General features: G+C 41.0%; 1 protein-coding gene across 3 annotated transcripts in view; it reads right to left on the reverse strand.

Moving 5' to 3' along the window:
* Nucleotides 1–518: 518 nt before the first annotated feature.
* LOC146621548 (ADP-ribosylation factor-like protein 15) overlaps nucleotides 519–21,235 on the reverse strand; it is a 109,559-nt gene continuing 88,842 nt past the window's right edge. For all 3 annotated transcript variants that reach the window (XM_085367456.1, XM_085367455.1, XM_085367454.1), the window contains one exon: nucleotides 519–2,210. In XM_085367456.1, coding sequence (XP_085223582.1) covers nucleotides 2,058–2,210 — 153 coding nt within the window. In that variant the 3' untranslated portion in view covers nucleotides 519–2,057. The remainder of the gene's footprint in view (nucleotides 2,211–21,235) is intronic.

The raw sequence follows: 21,235 nt of genomic DNA on the forward strand, positions 1-21,235 counted from the left end.
CAATTCTTTAAATATTTTGTGCTAAAACATGAAATGCAAATAATCCATTATTCAAATATTTTCCCATTCATACCCATTTTGACCAAATTTATGCACAAAAACCCTTTAGCTCCACAGCTCGGCAATTATTCTGCAAATAACTGCATTACGCCCCTCGATAGCATTCAGAGGAAGTAAGAGGACAAATGTATCAGATGTTTTACTTCCACAGTTTAAGAAGCAAAAGTGATCAAAATGCCAACAAGAACTGTGACGGTAATTTTCCTTTTAAAACGTAAATTGCCTTTTTTGAGACAAATGCAAGATGAGATAATAACAACAACAATGTAAATACTGCATTTTTAAAGGTTTGGGTAATGAAATGACATGAAAAGGCCAACAGATCCCTAGTCAACAGATTTATTTTGCTTTCAAGCAAACAAATGTATCATTCTCACATCAGGTACAAAAAGTGGTTAAATCTCTACAAACCTGACAAAAATACTAATCAAAATAACAACAAACAATACAGAGTACGCAGGAAGGAGGAGGGGTGAACATTATTCATAAGCACATCTTCGGGACAACCACACACCTGTGGCACAATGAACATGACTCATTTTAAGAGGTGTGGAGTCCACCTGAGGGCAGCCGCACTGAACTGGCTCATCTAGGCCAAAGAAGCCCCATCGAGCAGTAATGGAGACAGGGAGCGGAGCAGGAGTGGAGGGGTAGTGTTGGTTTGGATGAAGTGGGGCAGAGGTACGTGATAAACAGCAGACGGGGAGGGGTCTTCAGACAGTTGGAAGGCATTAGTGTGTCGGACAGCGACTTGTCAGATGCAGCTGTTGCTGTGGCTGATTGATAGTTTGTATTTCACCCAGATGGGAGTCTGCAGTCACAAGCCAATGCTGAAAGGGATTATATCAAATTCAAAAGAAAAAAAACATACTGTAAAAAAACAAAAACATCATCAAAAGTGACAATTTTAGTGTTAAGCAACCAAGTCCATTACATTTCTCTACTTCTGGAGAAATCCAGCCTGGTCAATCATTGTTTTTTGTTTCTTTTTTTCTTCTTTGATTTGAAAAAATTCCTAAGTGTGACTCGTGTGTGTATGACATATAAAAAAATCTGAATGCAGCTCTAAGAGGTTAAGATACAGAGCTAGAAAATATATCCTAAGTTGCACATTTACAAAAGCATTCAAACTCATTTCCACTTTCTCTGAAAGAATAATGTCTCCATAAACTCACCTAACACTAGTCACATGATTAGTAGTACTTGTGTATGGCTGCACAGGAGGGTACACAGCAATATACTTGTCTGCATGTACATAAGATACTCCATGAGATACTCAGACTACACTATTCAGATTAGATATTCAGACACGGTGTGACACACCGATATGTAACTACCGTTCATAACACAAGGCTTTGGACTATGCACTCCAATCACATGATGGCATTCGCTGTTACCGAGTCAAAAGGAGAAGCACACTTGACAGCCATACAGTACTTCTCAGTGGAAAGAACTTCAACCATGCCCACCCAAACATCCTGTAAAGTAATTAGTGGAGATGTTAAACATATCTACAGACAACCTGGGCTCCACTGTGTGTGTGTGTGTGTGTGTGTGTGTGTGTGTGTGTGTGTGTGTCTGTCTGTCTTAGTGCTCAATAATGACCAAAGGAATGCCATACCTTCCAAATGCCATTGATTTAATCACAATGGCACAAACAGCAGTAAACAAGATTTCTGTTGTCGGCAAAGTTCAGTGATTTCTTTTGACAAACTGCTTTACGCTGGGTGGGTTTAACAGTCGCGCTCCTCTGTCAGGCTGTAGTAGTTGACTGTCGCTTGTGCACGCTCTTCCAATTTGAAAAATAAGACCGCAGTGAAGGGAGGATAACATACAATACACATCTCACAGAGAGAAACCAATAACTGCTGTATTTTCTTGTGTGTGTGTGTGTGCGCGCATGTGTGTGAGAGTGCATGTGTGCACATGTACATGGGCACCAGCAGGATGTGTTGGTGTTTAACCGCTAATGTCTCCTAGCATTAGCAGCTTTAGCATCATATCCTTGCCGGCTCTGTGTCTTTGTCCTCCAACAGGCTAATGAACTGACCGAAGCTCTCCTTCACCGCCTCCATGCTGTCAGTGGTGCTGCCCTCCAGGATCCAGCGCTTTCCTCGGGCCAGCGGTTCCAGCTCAAAGTACTTCTTGATCTGCGGCCAAACACACGATGCAATCAGCTAAAATAATCATTTGAAAAAAGTAAAATCTTATATTTAGCGTCTAACAACAGCTCCTGTTTTCAATACGAATAAAAAAAATATGAATCAACATTTTAATTTCCCCCCAGAACATCGCTGATCAAATTCAAAGTATAAAAAGTTCAAATAAAGCAAAAACACAATCGTCAAACTACAGCTTGTAAAGGCATGTAAGCTGGCACATTTTCATCTCATATCCTCACCACACTAGGTCAGTTCACACATTACGTCACCCTCAAACATGTGGCAGAAAGTAACTGTATAACGTTGTGCTTTAGTAACACATAAGACTGAAGACATAGTACGTTTTTTAGACCGGTATCCAGTAATTGCTGCTGTTCGACCCCCCCCACACACCTAAATGAAACACAACAGCCTCTTCATCTGACGAATAAAAGGGTTGGCACTGCTCTTTGTAACAGTTATTATAAAGTTCATATGCTGGCTTTTGGCTGCTCTTGACAGTGGGGGTGCTATGAGGTTCAGGGGAGAACCAGAACCAGCTGTTACGTAAAAACAAATCTCAGCAGAGGGAAACAATGTCTTAGACCTCCACTGAAGGTACTGCAGATTGTTAGGGTTTCTGACATTTTCAAGCTGAGAGATATGGAAACAATTTTTTTGCCCGATGTGAACCCAGTTCAGCCATCTCCTCCTGTTTGCCTTATAGCCAGTGAAGAATGCACAAAACCAAATGTGTACTGTCAGCAGCTCTGGGAGAAAAATGCAAAGCTTCAAATGTAACAGATGCAATAAAAACACAATTTCCCACCTTATTAACTAATTTAGTCAGTTTCATGCTCAGTTTGACAATGGTGTATAGGCTTGCAGAAATGTACACAATGTGTAACAGACGCTGGGTTGAAATATATGAATATAGGCATCTCTATTTCACACTCATCTTTATTAGAATATTAAGCTACAAGCTAAACTACTGCGTTTTTTCGAATGCAATATTCACATTGAGTATTGACTGGCTGGAAAGAGGACAGCACAAAGCTATGCTCTGAAGCTATTTAAAACATTACATTAGCTATTATCAATTTAATTGATTTCTTTAGTGCTCATTTCTACACATTTCTGCAAATATCAAACCGAGATTAATGACTGCAGACAACCTCAGTGTTCTGAATTATACAAGAAAACATGTGCAGCAAATAAACACCACAAAGTCCACAAGGATCGTCACACAGTCAAATTACTTTTCAACTTCAAGTGAAATTGCTTTTGTCTAGACCGTGCTGGGCTGTCTAGCTGTGCCATGGTGTGTGGCATGAAGAGGACGGAGAGGAGGAGGAGGGGGTGCGCACTCTTTGTGTCTGCTCAAACCCAGCCAGCCATGCCAGCGAGTGGGAGAGTGAGTGCCGTCTCTGCCCCCCTGAGCCGAGTCTCTGTCCGGGTGTAATGTGAGTTTAATGACAGATTAAGTCACCTCAGCCGCGTTTGGCTCAGAGGCCTGGCTAGAAAGCCGAGTGGACCCAAACAGTGTTAACAAATCTGTCTGGGTAACTTGAGCTGCCCTAGCCCAGGCTCTAGCCCCAGACCTAGACTGTAGACGATGTGGCTGGCTGCCTGTCTGGCTGGCTTACTTGTCAGCCTGTAGCCAAGGCCCTCTTCTGGAAGACTTTGGCCCCTGCACTGGCAGACAGTCAAAAGTCCAGAAGTGACCTCTGTGCAAGTGCAGACAGGCTCAAGCTTCTCTCACTTCCCCTCACGGGCCAATAGAACACACCCAGGGGCATCTCATAGTGTGGCAAATACCTTCTTTAGCACTGTGCGACAGATGAGCGGCCTTACCAACGACGGCAGATGACTTCTAAAGTTTTCAGTGCAGCTTTACACTTATGTGCGCATGATAAAACCACTAATCTGTGATCTCAAACAATCCCCTTTTTACTTAATAGCCAACTGATATGAACACCTTCTTGCGAGCTACATTTCATCGACACTGCATATCAAATCCAGAGACTTTAGTCACACAATTCAGCCATTATATGCTGCTAAAAACACTGCCTCAGTATTACATTACTGAAAGAATCAGCAATGTAATGCAATCAGCAGTGTGGCCCAAACCAGTTTCTCTGAGATTAAATCCTCCTAAGCACACTTATGCTTGCTTAAGGAATTGCGTGAGGCAGTGGTATGGGTAAGCCACACAAGACGTGGATTGCCAGATGGCTCCAAGGATGACCACTGGGTCATCCAGTCTAGCTTCTTCTAGGTCATACAGACCGGAGCGTCTTGCCTTGTGCATGTTAGAAAGCAGCTTATACATGCATGAGGGTGTCAAAAATTCTTTAATCGCTTGTGTCTGTGTCAGCCGAGTTCCTGCTGCTCGAGCCTAGTCATGCTAGCCAACAGTCTGCGCTCTCAGGAGGACAGACATGAAACCCAGGAAAGGTGAACTCTTTGGTAACAGCCCTGAATAGTTAGTAACTTCTGAGACTATGAAAAGTCTAAAGAATGGGAATGTGTAAGGAATCTAACATACCCAAGGGGCAGAAGACAGACATATAAAATAATGTTAAAGCATGAGTTCTTTTTGGAATATGAGCCTCGACTTAAGTAAATGAATTATAGATCTATTTTTTAGGTTGTATAATTTGTGACCCAGTGTCCGCAGGGAGTGGCTGTATAATATAGTCAGCTAAGCTTAAGCTCCAAACCTGGCAAGCCTACTTTGGGCTATTTAAGATACCCAATGGGCATATATGGCACATGCATCCAGCTGCTCCCTGACCTGTGCCAGATTACTGCATGTATGGTCACTCTTGGCATCATGCCATGGCAAGAGGATCTCCTGGCAGAATAAAAGAGCTTTAATGAGCTCTGCTCTGGCCTCTTGACCAACTAAACAAACCGTGGAGCCACCTAAAGGGGCAGGGCAGCTATGGAGATACCTGATATTGCTGTCTGATACTACATGTGAAGAAAAAAAAAACCCTAACAAATTTATATCCTCTCCTCTGCAGTTGTCTTCACCTTCTAAAAAGGCATAAAGTAGAGCAGGTGGCAGTGGGCTCAGATGTCTATATTTTAAATTATAAAGCAGAGAAAAAACAAAAACAACAAAAACTGTCAGAAGTTTTTTCTCAGTATGCTTATTTATCATATATTTAGGTACACCAGTACAGTTTCAGCTTCTCCCAGCATGCCCTGGATAACACACACACACACACACACACACACACACAAAAGAAGAAGAGGAAGAAAGAAAGCAGCACCCACTCAATCCAGACAGATACTAAGCTTCTCTGTCAGGCTGGCCAGACATTCAGGTACTGAAAGTAGACGATGCGGTTGTGATTTACTGATTATTACCTGTTCATTCTTGCACCACAACTATCAAGAAACCCAAAAAACACAGCTCCTACCATAAAAAAAAAAAAACCCTTCCGAAATGTATTAAACCATCACACTGTTGAGACAAAACCGACACAGCATCACAGACAGAGTACACAGAGAGCTGATACATAACTAAATGGTATGTAACCTAATGTGACTCACTTTTGTTGTAGTGTTTCCACAGCAGTAATTACCTCCAAAAAGTCAATTTCATGGATCATTTTCATTATTTTATTGGTACGCAGTGTTCCTTGTAGTTATTTCTGCTGTTGAATTTATGCTGGGTAATTTGTGGTTAAGCACCTTTTCAACAGTGCGATGGCAGAAGTCCAAGTTAACACGGTGACATTAACATGTTCAGGATCTTTCTGATAAAGCTTACTACGGTTCAGTAGGTTGGTGCTATGTGGGCGTATTTAAGAAATCTCAAGTCGTTTTTAACATATTTGCAGAGGTTTACAACAAAGCCAGATGAAACAGATTTAGATTTGTTGGATACACTCCTACAGCAGATTAGAACCGAAAGAAAGTTAAATGGTCTGTGCTGTAAGCTTTCCATTTCTCATGTATGGTTAACACTTTCCTCGTGTTATAAAAGCCTGAAAAACAAACAAACAATTCAATTAAATAGAGTTTTATCAAATAATACTAATAACATCTTACTGTTTAAGTAATAAGACCATAAACAGAAGAACACAGAATGTTAATCTGAGAAGACGTCAAAACCTAAAGAGAAGCCGTTAAAAATACTCAGACAAGTTATGATTTCCTCCACACAACATCAAAACTGTTTTTTGAAACAAGAAGTGCTCATTGGTCAACCAACAGTTTCGGCCTAGAGCTTTTAATTAGGCTAAACTTCAGCAGAACCCTTTTTAAACAAAAAGAGCATCACTTCTGCTCACAGGATGTGAGCAAAACACATCTTTTTATTATGTGTATGCAAATAAATGAATAACATGGCCTTCGATGCCCTTCTCCTAATATTTACCATGACAACATATCTATGAAGCGTCACTGTCACATGTCAAAACCTCACCACACGAGCAGGCACAAAACTGGAGAGGGAAGCAATAGGGGGTCTCTTAACCAGGGAAAGTGGCAGACTCAAATATCCAAGACAATCAATTACACCATCCCTTGACATGTTGGCCCCTGTGAAGATATCAGTCACTTGGAAAATGGCCCACACTGGCGACTGCATTGAAACGGGAGGGTAATGTGAGATCCACTCACCATATAATAGATATGCCTTTGTTTGCTTTTCCGCCTTACCTAAAGAGCCTTAAAGACATGAGAAAGCCTGGAGGTCCCCAAGAGAGGAACACCTGGGAAGCCTGTGAATAAACAAACACTGTGCCTCAAATTGAGGGAGGTGTGAATCTAAACAGCCCACTGGCCAGTAAATAAACCCCAAAGCCTATGTAAGCACCTATTTAAAGCTATAACACTTTCAGTAATGGACTGAAGATTTTGCATCTAAGGTGGGCAAGTAAAGGTGGATCATGACCTGATCACTTGTTTGGTTAATGTATTAGCAGTAAGTAGGGCATGAAGTGAGCACTGCAGAATCCCTCTTTGAATATAGTTGAGACAGCCAGCAGCTGGCACAGCACAGCGAGAATACAATAATAGAGCTCAACAGGATCTCCATACCAAACCCTTTCCTATTGTGTGTGCACAGCAATATATATACAAGGGCTTCCCCCAACCAAAGACTTTCCCAGCCATTAGTCGCGTAGTCATTGCATGTTGTTGATGATATTAATTAAAACATTTAACTATATTTTTGGGATTCTTTTAAAAACGGTTTGAGTTGCTGAGCCCAGAAGAGACACTACAAAGGGTAACACTGTTGATGCTTTGCTAAATCACAGGGAAAAATGTCATATTCTTGGGGTTTTACCTCTCCGAAAGATCCAAAACTTTAAATTGCCTGCAAATCATATATACTCATCTAATAACAGCAGACACCAGTCTTTACATGTCAAAGCTGCCACATCACAAAAGGTTTGAGGTTTTGTTGTGCATCTGTATGTTTCCAGTCAAATCCCACTTAAACGCTATGGACTACGAATCTCGTCATCAACCAAGCTTGGGTCCATTTTAAGGGAGCAGTGATATGATTTACATGCCTCCACTGTTGTACAGCAGAATAATAGCTTTGCTTTTAGATGCATTTTGTTCAACTTTGTGTACATAAACTGACTAACGTGGCCCAGTGGACCAATCGATACTCTGACTCCCGGCCAGCGGACGTTTGTTGCCTTACCCTACGCTCTACACTGACCAACAGACAGAGATGAAATGCCAAATACACAAAAACACATTAGCTGTCTGGTAGCAATTATATTTTTGAGGGATACAGAAATGGAAGCAATCAGCTTTTGTATACTAAAGACCACAGCAATCATCAATAAGAAGCAGTGCACAGCTGAAGACCTTGATGTTTCAAGCTGCAGTAGATTTAGGGCGCACTCAGGAATGCAAAGATCCATGAAGAAACCTACAGCTGTACTTTGAAGCAAATAAAGAAAAATGGATGTAGGGGGTTTAAGAACACACCAATGGTGTCAAAAAGACATATTGCAAAGACTTTAAACCTGAATTCTGAGCATGACAGGAGTGAGTGGGACAAACAAAGATGTGGACTTTGAGTTAAATCCTTTCATTTGCTGTGGAAACAATCCAGGTCTAGCAAGCATGTAAAAGCGCTGAGGCCACCCTGGAACCAGACCAGAGTTGTAGAACTGTTGGAGCAGGCAAAAAATGTCTAAAGTCCCAATGTCACAATGTAAAACCTGAGCAGCCTTGAGATTTACTGTCGTGTTCCACTCAGGTGAGACCACAGGGCTTCCCTTGGGCTCAGCTTAGCGCGGGTTCAAAGTGATTCACTTGCAGTACACTTTTCTTCAAAGCCAACTGACCACTGCCAGATCAGAGTTATCCTCAGAGGCTCTGTAAATCAAGGATGCACAGGGGACATTCTTACAGACTCCTTCACTGTGCTCCTTGGAACAATGTTATTGCTTTTAAGAGGTTATACAGTGATAATGTTCTTTCCATATAAGCATTTTGAAAATTTATCTAGAAGATGTGCATGAGAAAATTCCCATTTGGACAATGAACAGGTAGATCTTTTTTTTTTTTGCTTTGTTTTTACAAGCACAGAGGTATTTGCTTTTATTTTTCTTGCAGCAAGTCATATGACTTCCAAAAATGTCTGGCTTCCTCATGGGTAAATGATGCATGTTTCAAATTTGGTAGTGACAACATCAGATGCAGTGTTTCTGCAGAACACATCCTTACATATCTACATAGGACAAAAGGGAAAAAAAGAAAAAAAAACATGGCATGGTATGTGGCATAGTGAGACAAGGGTCTAGAGGACAGGCTAAAAATATCTAAAGCAATCTGACCAACAGAAAAATAAGTAATGACTCAAAAACACCAGAGGAAAAAAAACCAGGATGGCAACCTCTTTGGTGTCCCGGTGAACGCACTAGATTTTGTTATTTTTAGCAACTGATTGCAAGAAAACCTTTTTCCAAACAATCGCAGTCCAACTTGGATTAATGGCAGTCACTCTGAGTCAGACTGGCAAACGTTTGCAAATTAATTTCTATTCCCCTCTTGGAATGGAACAACTAAGGAAGATATCATTAGTGCTTCAAAGTTAAAATGAAAAAGTTCTTCTCTGAATTTAATAAGCTGATGTCATGAAATGGGCAATTAGAGGCCTTAAAGCTGTGGCTGATTAGTTTATATGCTGATATTGGTACAAAGATGTCCAGAAGATCACTTGAGAAAGGAAAAGATAACATGCTAAAATCATACCTGAAAAACAGGGCGCACTTAATTTCATAAGCTTCTGATGCTATATATATTTAGATCACAACATCTAAGAGACCTCTTTGGTTGTGGTCGCTGGCATATATCGTTAAGTGAAGCTTAGAGATGAGGTGATGTTACAGGCCAGAAGCATGAATGGCATTTGCTATAGAGTGTGGGCTGGGGGCAAAGGGGAAGGAAAACATCCGCCCTCTTGTGCAGGCTGGAGAATAATTGGCAGGTTCAGTACATGGAACAAGGCCCCTTCACCAGGGTTTGACCTGCAGGACACTAAGAAACGTCTGCGAGGGTAGAATATTTGGGAAGTGTGTGCAGTGGGTGGGGGGGTGCGTGCGCATGTTTGGCTTGCCTTATTAAAGATTTACAGTATCTCAATTTATGAAAGGCCAAGGGCTCCCTGACAAGGAACATCTGGTCTATGGGACTTAAACGGGTGAGCTGGCGTCCTGCCCATGCTCCCTGCTGCAGGGGCCAATGTGCCAGCACCTTCCTTTAAGCCCGCCCTTTCTCTCTTCTTCTTGGGAAGGGGGCTGCCTTGCTGTAGCAGCCCACACAGAGGGTTCTCAAAGCCCAGGAGGTCTGTCCCAAGCCACCGCCTCCTTCTCCAGGACCCCCCTAGTGGGACTGTCCACCCCTTTCACTCTGAAGCCCCCCTTTCACACTGCAGTTCTGACAGTTAACCAGCTTGAAAGCTGCAGCAGGCCCCCGCTTCAGCACACAGCACGCGGCAATAGAATCAAAGTGCTCCACTCCTGCAAAAGATTTAAACCATGCGTCAAGTTGGAGTCTGTACACACACCCTCACATAGCAACTTCTCTTTGCAACGCTTACTCTCACAGACACAGACGTGCAAATCAAAGGCTATCAAATTTTTTTCATTCAAGGTTGCAGGCTTTCATACTTTTTTTTGTTGCTTTGGATACCTTCTCATATTTATAATCGTAATCACATAATCAAAGGAATCAAAAGCATACATGAACATGTTTGCTTGTAATGTGTAAACTAACCACAACAAAGCTTTCCCCCCCCCTAAAAACAACCAACTGGCAGGCAAAAAGGACGAAAGACCAATCAGAAAACAAAAGCTATGATGAAACCAAGGCTTGTTTGTTCAAAACACACATTTCCCAACATGTGTTCCAGCTGCTTCAAGCAAATTTCACTAATTAAAGTGCACGCCACTCTATGAAACCAATTTTCGGGAAATTTACACATCGGTGGTGTCTCTGTGGATATGCATGGTTCCGAAGCTCATCATCAAACATGAGGTTTGATGTAGTTTAAGAAATGTGTTTGTTTTTGATGCATGGTTCAATACCCTTAGTTAGAGAACTGCTTCTGTCTGGTTTTAATCTCTTCCATAATAAGAAATCAGTAGTGTATACCCAAAACTGTGGATCAGTACAAACAAAAGCAGCCATAGCCACACACGATCATTTTCATACCACAACAGGCAAGGATGAAAGCCAATCCTGTTCTTCTTATCGCATCAATTAATTATCAATAAAGCCAATAATGGCCTTTAACACTAAAGCATTTAAGAAGTTAAGAACAAACTTCTGTGAAGCCTGGATATAAATCTACCAGGAGCCCCACATTTGTGAAACAGTGCTATACCCATCAAACTTTTAGAAAACTTGTGAAAAAGGGTACATTTCAATGGATGAAAAACTCAATGGAAGGGAACCCCCCGAGATTCCCAGTGTTTGATCCATGTGAGTCAGCAAGGGAACTTTGGGGTCAAATCGCATACTGAATAGGCTTTTCGGAAGTCTTGTCCTGGCTTGTGACGGCCGGTCGTCCGACCCTGCTTGACCGAAAACAAAGGGAGGGCCACTGACCACAATTGGGAAAGACGGGATTCTTTTCTCCTACAGAGGAAAGTATGGTGCTGAATAGGGTCTGGCTGTCTGAATTGCGCTCCAAACGGATTCTGAGAGTGAGGACCCACTAGGGTCAGGGTTCAGAGGCATTTGACGTGGGCTATGGGAAAATGCGTGCACAGTGCCCACACAACCTGCCAACTGCCCTCTCACCCACAGTGCCCCTTAACCTCCCAGAGGGACAGACCACCTGCCCAGGGATGACAGGACGAGAAAGGCGGTATGGGTGGGAAAAAGAAAGAAAGCAGAAATGAAGGTGGGCGGGAAGGCTGCGCTAGTGGGTGAGACAAAGATGTAAGAGAGATAAAACATCAAAGAAACAAGTAGTCTCTAAGTAACTTCACATACTGGTCTTCCAAGGTCTAGCACACATTCTCCAGGGGGTAATCAATATGTGCTGCTTGACTGATTTTCCAACTTTTGCATCCCAAGGTGGGCTGGATGAAGCCCCGGTTACATGTCTGTAAGATCTCTCTTGAGATTTGCAGTGCTTTTTTTTGTAATCACTCACAGACTACAGCACATGGAAACAGGTTAATAGCAACATGGAAATGTATGTTACAGTACCCCTAAAAGTGGCTCATCATTTATCAAAGACTCGGGTATATCTATCAGCTAAAACATCTGGAGTCAACTTTTCCCTTCTCAGGAGTACAGTTTCACATGGGACCACCAAGAAAGACAGAGTTTATCAGCCCAGTCTGCTCTGAATCTTTTTTTTTGTAAGCACTTTCTGGTTATCACTACCAGGAGTGACAACATCCTGCTATGTCTGTTCCACCATCTGTAAGAGGATATGACCAAGCAAGAGTCAGGAGCAGTGTACCACATGCAAAATGCAAAGGGGACGGTCACGCCGGTGCTATCACCAAGGATAAATTCCTCTGTCCTGTTGTTAAGAAACAAAAGTGTTTTCTCAAGCCCATCTTATTACGGTCACCAAGAAATATTGATAGAAAAAAAAATCATATTGAAATGCAGTGTGAGTTGAGGGGAAATCAAAAGTATCAATTTAAAGTGTAAAAAGAACCAAAAACCTGACGGGACTTGTAGAGTTCTAACACCTTGAAACATCTCTGCATTAAATTACAATACTACCTGAGTGAATTGGAAAAATGAGAGCACAGACTGATTAATTGTAATAGAAGACGTAAAGGCAGACACTGACATTTAAAGACAGCTTAATTGCAAGAGTCTGTTGGAAAATCAAGCTGTCAACGCCGTGTTTTACCAGAGAAGATAGAGTCATCTAAGTGCACATGGTGGGGCCACTGGCTGGAGACACCTCTTAAAAAAAATATCACGCGCTGCTTTACATGGAATGTCACACTTCGGAGTGCCATGCGGTTCACCTAATCAACTGACGGGAGGGAACTGAACTCAGAAACTACACCGAACCGTGTGCGGATTGTGTGAAGTGTTAGCAAGCATATCTGTGTGAGATAAAAATCCACCATTAAGTGCATGTTGTAGACTTTCATCATCGCTATTCAGTTACAGTTACATACTATTCTAGTGTTTCAGTGCTACCGGAACACAAAGGAATGCAGGACTGTAATCTCATTCCTACTGTATGTTTCCCCAACCAAATGATATTTGTGTGCTCTGTACAACAGCATGGACCTCGATTATGACGAGCAAATATGAAGTGAATACATTTGATGCTACTGGCGTCTGCAAGAAGTAGTTAAATATTACTCACAAAACTGAAAGTCAAACGAATAACAGCCAGCAGAGTGGAAGAGTGCATTTTATAAATCCATAGAAAAGTGTACTCTTATTAAAAAAACACCTTCAAGAAAAGACACTGGATGAACTTACTCTAATAAGCAACAGATCACCAACATATCGTTTATGTAAATGGCCTGAAAATAATATATATATATTTTTTATCATCTGTACAGATAACTGCTGTTACAATGCTGTCAACGTGTCCGGAGGCTAACTCAAGCTCGGCTTTCTGGATGTTGCTACATTATGGTCAATATGTTTATATAATGTGACCACAGAGTCATTTGCACTTGGCAAGAATTAAGGGACAGAGCTCAGCAAGGGCACCTGCTCCTCATCCATTTTTCTCCTGTAGCCAGCAACACAAGTCTGGGGTTGGAGAGAGGGAGGTGGGGGTGGGGAGCACTGGTTGCTGACCGGCTTCAGTCTAGACGGCTCAATACGCAGTTGACTTTTTAAACCCGCTTGTCTGGAAAAGAGCAGACGTGAGGTAAGAGGGGGGTGAGCTGCAGCAGAGAGGTGGTGGTGCATTTTGGCTGCCATAGCCAGCGGGCTAAACTCACTAGGCACAAGCAGAGGGAGAGAGTGAGAGAGGGAGAGAAGAGGGGGGGTGGAAGAAAAAAGGAAAGAGAGGAAAAGAGAGCGAAAGAGAAACAGATAGAGGGGCAGAGAGAGCGAGCAAGAGACACTATCAGAGAGAGCCATCAGTCAGTGGCTGGGGCTCCATTGTCAAGGTCAGTGAGTGGCAGAGTAAAAAGTCACACCACCTGACCCCCCCCCCCACACACCACCACCACCACCTCCGCCGCCTGTCTGCTTTCCTGCTGTTCATCCCCTGTCCTCCTGCTCAGTACCGCCATCAGTCTTGTCTGCTCACTCAGCACACAGAAAGGAAATCTGATCTAAGTGACTGCAAAAAAAAAAAAATTCTATAGTGAAGCTGTCATTATACGGGATGTATTTTACAATTTCTCTATTTACTTAGTTTGATAAGGGGAATACACCCCAGGCAAAAACAGCTGTATATGATTTCGATTAACATCTGAATACATTCCTTTTTCGCATGAAATAGCCCGTCGATTCCCCAGATCTGTGAACACTATGATGGTCTCCCTGCTGATGCCGTTTTTAACTCTGCACCAGAAATTTTTATGCAACAGCTGGACCTTTTAAGTTTGGAGCCCATTCATCTTCATTTGGCATTGTGGAGAAAGGTTTTATTGGGAAATTAGTAGAATTCAAAAAGAATGTCTGTTAGAAATGCTGACTGCACTCGAGCTGCAGTTTTCATTATTTGACATTGCACAATGATCTCATCTTTACAAGACTGGCAACGAGCCCGTTTGGAATTTGTCTTAATTATTATTCTGCAGAGAGCAGGAGAAAGATGAAATTGGCTCACTTTTACTTTTGCAACATTACTTAACTCTCTTAAGGCGAAAGCAAACCGCTGAAGAATACCGACATCTGCTGAATCATTTGACGAGGCTGCAGCACTCCTTTACCAACGTACGTGATTAAATCTAGATGAAAAGACTAAGACAGGTCATAGCTCTCAGACTGCCCTTGTGGTGATTAAGCACTGACCGCAGCTTTTTCTGCCCATGAGGTATGTGAAAGAACAAAGGGCAAGCCACGCAACACATACATGCCGTGCAGCGTTAAGCATAGCATCACTTTTGTCGTGAGCATCAGTGTTTACAGACCAGCTGAGTTGTGCAAACACTCCTTTCAATATCACCGCCCCTTCCTTTTCCATCAAAGGCAAACTGAGAAAGGACATCCATTATGACCTTTCATAGATTAAAGTCAGTCAATGGAGAGACATTTAACATCATCATATAAACAAATAAATAGCACAGAACACATGTGATTAGATCAAAGTTTCCTTTTCAACGCCTTGTGTCTGTGTAGAGTTAAGACTTGTGAGTGTGTGTGAGGACAATAAGAGTAGCCCCCCCACTCCAAAACTTAAATCAGTGAGACCAAATCTCACAGATTTTGCCCTAAACCATGTCTTTTTGAAGTTACCTTCAAAGAAGTCAAATTATGATCCTTCACTTCAACTGCACGACCGCGTTTTAACTAAACATGACTGTATTCTGCAAAACGATCAAGACTTTAATGCTCTGCTGTCCAAATGACTAATTTAGCATTTTACTGAAGGACATTTTTAAGGTCAGCCTATCACATTTTTTTTTTCATTTTTCACTCTTTTGAAGACGTGATTTCATGTGTTTCAATGTGACTGTGTGTCTTTTCCCTCCTCTACTCGGGTCACTCCTGCAAAAAAGCTCTTAACGCTGGATTTACTACCTCCCTTTTTGCTTGTGCTAATAATTATTTTCTAGAGGACAAAAAGGAGGAAAAAAGGTTGGTAGTGGCAGCCTTTGTAAACTCCTGTTTAATAGACTAATAGAGGGGAGGACTGAATAAAATAAATTGTCACTTTTCAGTCTCATATGTGACGTATGTGGTGCACAACTTTTATCCCGATGATTATTCTAAATGAGCTGGCAATTATTAGACATTTGCACTCAGTAATGACGCAAATGCAAGGTATTGTAAGGGTGATCTTAACAACTTAGTTATGGCCATTTGGTAAAGGCGTTGCTCACGCTGTGTTGTTTCCTTCTAAGGTTCATTGATTGGCCCTTACCTGTGCCTCATCTTCTAAACAACCAATCAGCAGCCACTGGGGAATTTTGAGCCACCAGCGTCACAGTCCACAATGACACACACACCATGTGCCAGACGTTTGACGAAAGTTTCAGACACTGGGCGCCACATGAGTCACTGAGCACAGCCACCACCCAATGTGTGCCAAGACCTGCAAGTTCACCATGTGCAAAATGTGACAGAGGACAGTGGTTGACTAGCCACTTCCGTCTGGACTATTCCCAACACAGTTTGATCAAAAGTTGTGAGAGGACTTTCTGCAATGTTAAATTGCTGTCACGGACACTAGAAAAAAAAGAATACTGTTCCAGCCACATAAGAGAGTCGAAAACCTATAGGCTCCGTTTAGTAAATTAGGGGTCTTATGCAGCAGAAATGTTATTCTGAGGACCCTGCTTTTCCCCCCCTCTATAGAAAGCCTAATTTGGTCTGCATTGAATTTCCTTTAAGTCATATTTGCAAACTAAAATAGAATTCTGATGGTTTTATATTAACTGAACAAATGTTTTTAAACTTCAGGAATGTCAGTTCCATCATAACCACATCCGGATATATATACTTCCTGGGCTTTGTGTGAGAATTTATGGTGAGTCATCTTAAAAGCCTCAATTTTAACAAATTACCTGTTTTGGTCATAACTGCCAGATCGCATGCCAACACAAATTATTAGGAACCTCTCCACATTTGGATCACATTAATGCACTGTATATTCAATTAGCAAAGAGTAGGCAAGATTCAGCATGTGCAAGAGCGACATAGTTTGTGCAGGGTACAACTTGCAAAAATGTATTACTAACCCCGCAGTGCACCTACGTACATGCTGCATGCTGAGATAACTTATGAACTAATTAATGGCTAAAAACAAGCGATCAACTGGATGTAACATTCAAGTAGCCATCTGGATGTCTACCACCTGTCGAGGGTGAGTAAGAGCATTATGTGGCTAGGAAGAGATGTGTCATATTTCAAACAACAAGTCAGTGGATTTTACAAACTTTGTCCATTACTACAATTGCTAAAGGGCATATTTTTAAATTTACAGATTAATTTATTTATAAATACTTTTGCCATTTGATCATGTGTGTCTCTCTACTTTTAATTGTAATCTCAGTTTTTGCACAAAATGTGATGCATTCACGTGACTGATTTATTAAATCCAACCTCTATCTTGTGCAACAGGTATAGATAGCAAAAAAGGTTGCATAGTAACGTCATAGTCATTTTTCTAATGGTAAAAGAAATGATCAATATATTTCAGTGAAAGCACACGGTGCTTGTCTTTGTGCTTTTACTGCTCACATAAAGATAAACCCTGTAAAGACAGACAGATGACTTGTGTTTGAGATATCCCACAGAAATAAACAGATAAACCATAAAAACAAAAACAAAGGTTTTAGAATTTCTAGTAAGAACACCAGTGCAGTACATTACTTCAAATTTATGCATCATCACATCACTGGTTTAAAGTAAAGATAACTTCAGAGAAAGTCCTGCACTAAGCCAGAACAAAGATATAAAATATGAACTAAACTGAAAAGAAATAATAAAATGAAGACATGACTTTAAAAAATACACAAGGGTACTGTTTTGTTTCATTTACTGTGTGAAATAAACAACATGAAAATATGTCTGGCAGTTATCCTCTGACCAGCAGTGGTAAAACAACACCCGACTGTAATTAACTTGAATTAATTTAGCATGCTTTTCTAAGTTTGGCTCAGAAAAACATACAAATAAGAATACGCACAGTGAAGAGAGTCGTCACTATCATAATGATCAGCGATGAACGACTACATTAGAAAAAATACAGATTTCAAAAAGTATGATGAAACATCTAAAAAGGTAATTATGACTGCACGTAGGTTTTCATAAGAAACATAAACAGCAGACTGTCAGAGCTTTGCAGGGAGGCTTGCAACGCTTCCCTGCAAAAAAACAACAACAAAAAGAAACAACCGTCACCAGTACAGAGATTTCTGTTCGGTGTTTTTCTGAAGAGAAAACAAGGATGCTGTATCAGTGCTGTAGAAAAAAAATACTAATAACTGATGCACCTTAAAAAAGGTTTCTGTGACATCCATGAAACAAAAAGATGAGAAAGGAATACTTTCCACGCGTTTCACACCTTCACTCAGTTAATTAAATAGAAAATACTGCTATCAAATGACTCTTGTCAGATTAAGTGGGCGTTAATGACGATAATGAAATGCCTGCAAGGGCAGAGGTTATTAGTTACTAGAAATTGTATATATATTATTGTGCAACATTAAAGTATCTAATATGCAATTAGAGGTGAGAACCTAGAAAATGAGCTACTTTCTGAAGAGTTACAAGCAACTTAACTTTAACTGATTAAGTGACACAATCACCAGAGGGAATGAACAGTACTTTTCAGATAACTGAAGTAAAAACTTAATCAGAGAAGATGAAGCAAAGTCTGCTGAGTGAGCAACACTTGTGGCACTTGGAACTGCACCAAAACTTACCGGTAACTTTTTTTTATTTCCACAAAGTACTTCTCATTTCCATTGTCTGGCTGTCTTTCCAAAGCTTTCATCTTTCTTTACTTAGACCCTTTGGGACTGTCTCTTCAAGTGAGTTGGTCTGCACAGAAATACTAGAGGGGTATCACCTGCAACTGCCCCAAACACTGCAGAAAATAGGCTTGGGAAAGACTGACTCCATCTGAGGTGTCAGCTATACCGTTTGGTGTGCATGACAGGTAAACAATAACATCCCTTAACACCCGCGGATTACTTTAAAACGCATCAATTACGAAAGATTATTTCGACGCATCCGTTAAGCATGCCATTATCCGGATGTATACACATTTCAACAATAATCGTGAGAGTTGGAATCCCATCCTCTCTATTGTCAATGACTGGAAGTTCATTTTCACAGATGATAAACAGATTCCATCTGTCTACAGGCTAGGATTACAACTGAAAAGGGGGAACAATATCATACATGCTTAGCAGAAAGCCCGTTCTGCACAACAGATGCTAAAGAAGCCATTTAAAAAGAACAGAAAGAAGCAGAAATCATATTTCAGAAAATAAAAGGTTTTTGGCTTTTTACCAGTTTAACAGCACATGGCACACATCCCGTTTGTACTTCCACATGCTCAGAAAGCAGAGCTACCACAGGCTTCATCTGGAGGCTATGACACCCAAAATCATTTGATTCACTTCCAGACAGTTAGTGCCCTAAACTATTCATCAGAAACACTGTGTTCTGAGTGGATGTTGGCACTGAGGACTGGTCATGCCGCAGCCCACGTAGAGTCCTTCTGGTCATATGGTCATTGGAGACCTTTAACATTTCACTATTAGCTCCCATTAGGTCTTAGGGGGCTTAGTCACATCCTTAGACATTCTGTTTATTCTCTCACAATTACTGGTTAAACCTGAGGGGCAGTGACTAGGCTTTATGATTGACATTTCTTGCCACATGCAAGCAGACAGGATGTAGTCATACAGATTCACTGATCAAATGTTTTTTGTAATTTGATTCACAAAAAGAGAGAAGAATCGTGGTTAAAAATTAATAAAGTTAACAGTTTTCTGTGCTTGCTTCCAAAACTGCCTCCACTCTGCCAACCAACACCAAAAACGAGCCATGTTACCAGCCCACAATTCCTTCATGGTATAATGCAACATGGCACAGTGACGTTAATACTTTAAATTTGTGCTCACGTATCCACAATGACTACAAAAAACAAATATGTGGGCTTGCAAATCTGGTACATGCTGATGGTACAGACACAGATTTGTGCTATGCCCACAGTATAGGAGGCAAATTGAAAACAATTACCACCACCCACTTTGGGACTGGAAATAATACTGTTCCGAGTGGGAAATGAGAAAGATTTCCTTCTATATTTGTACTTAATAACACAAGACATGGCATCGTGACGCTATGACTATGATGCACACTACACTTGTCAGCAATACTTTGATAACAACTTGGGTGTGAAAAGCTACCTTAAAATCTCACTTAATACTTCAGACACAAATGCATATGAAACACTGGTAAAACAACTATTCTCAAATGTTTAGCACAGATCAATGTAACATTTCACCAATGCTGCACTAAGAAGGGTTTAATTGGTTTCAAGAATATTTCATAATTTCATTTATGAAATATTCCTAAATGGGTGCAAAAGTTGCAGAGTGAATGAAGTAAACAGTCTTTGGGCCGAAAAACTGCAGAGGCAATTCCTGAATACATCAATAAAACACATTCACCAATCTTTACTTTGATCACATGTGGTGCAACATTCTTATTTTTATCACTTGATATTAATTTTGTTTGTTTTTTGGCAAAAATGTGTATTAGTTTATTAGAACATGTGGTGGAGATTATTGCTCTCTGGATGTTGGTGTTCCCCCAGAGGAAGGTGGTGGGAAAAGGGAAGTCTGGACATCCCTGCTCAGACTTCTGCAGCTATGATCAAGACCAGTAGCAGAAAATAGATGGATGTCTATAAGTTTCAGAACTTTTTTTATTATCCATTTTAACAAACAAACCACAGCCATTCTAGTCTACTGTTTGTCTGTACCATGTATTATTTTTCTTATTTTTCGTTTTTCATTTTTATACCCTATAAACATTTTGTGGTTAAAGTTGTTACCATCTGTGCATCAGAACTGCAGACTGTCTTAGGGTGACATGTACAGAAATGTCTCAGTGTCCATGTTCCTTAGCAGTGATCCAATAAGAGCCTCTAAAAACGTTGTTCAAACACACGCTCAAACTCTCTGCCTCTCAAACGCACCTGTATTAGAATCTTTTTTTCCCCTTTTAGAAGATCACTAAAATCCAGTCGTCTACCTGGTTTTGTTTGTAAAGAAATGCTTAATGGTTGGAAAACACACAAGGGACGAGTTAAGTACCATGTATACATGGCATGGTACTGTGTTGGTGAAACATGGAGCTTTATAGTCCTGCACAAGGATGTTCCATGTGTCTACTCCCACTTGGTAACAGTGTCAAAAATCTGTGGTAAAACTGTTAATGTGGGGTGACGTTTGTTAACCTTAGCTTTTCGGCGGTAGAGTAAAACCAAGAGTTAAAAACTGCAGCCATTGTCTGCGCTTCTCTTCTGAATGTTTTGATCTTTGAAGTCATTTTTTTCTTCTTCTTCATTTTGTGGTAAACTTTGCCGTGGCCATTCCCTTTCATCCTGAAGCAAACTCTTCAACTAATCAACATACAACAAAAATGATGAACAAATTGTCACCTTGCTGGATGTACACAAGCATGACTCCATATCCTCTGTCTTGGCTGTGTCCTCATAGCCTGTCCCTCTGCACAGCCAAGACACAAATGTGGAGAATTAAAACTGTCTTTGGATGAAGACCCACATTAGTCCCAAAACCAACTTATTCCTTCTGACTGAAACATGAAAATGATCAATATATATGGATCTGTGCTGATTTAAGCCAGATTTGCACCTTCACACAAATGTTCCTGTCATGGCAATT

The sequence above is a fragment of the Diplotaxodon limnothrissa genome, linkage group LG12 (assembly GCF_057381915.1).
Source record: "Diplotaxodon limnothrissa isolate DT_005_m linkage group LG12, D_limnothrissa_male_GT1.1, whole genome shotgun sequence".
Taxonomy (NCBI): domain Eukaryota; kingdom Metazoa; phylum Chordata; class Actinopteri; order Cichliformes; family Cichlidae; genus Diplotaxodon; species Diplotaxodon limnothrissa.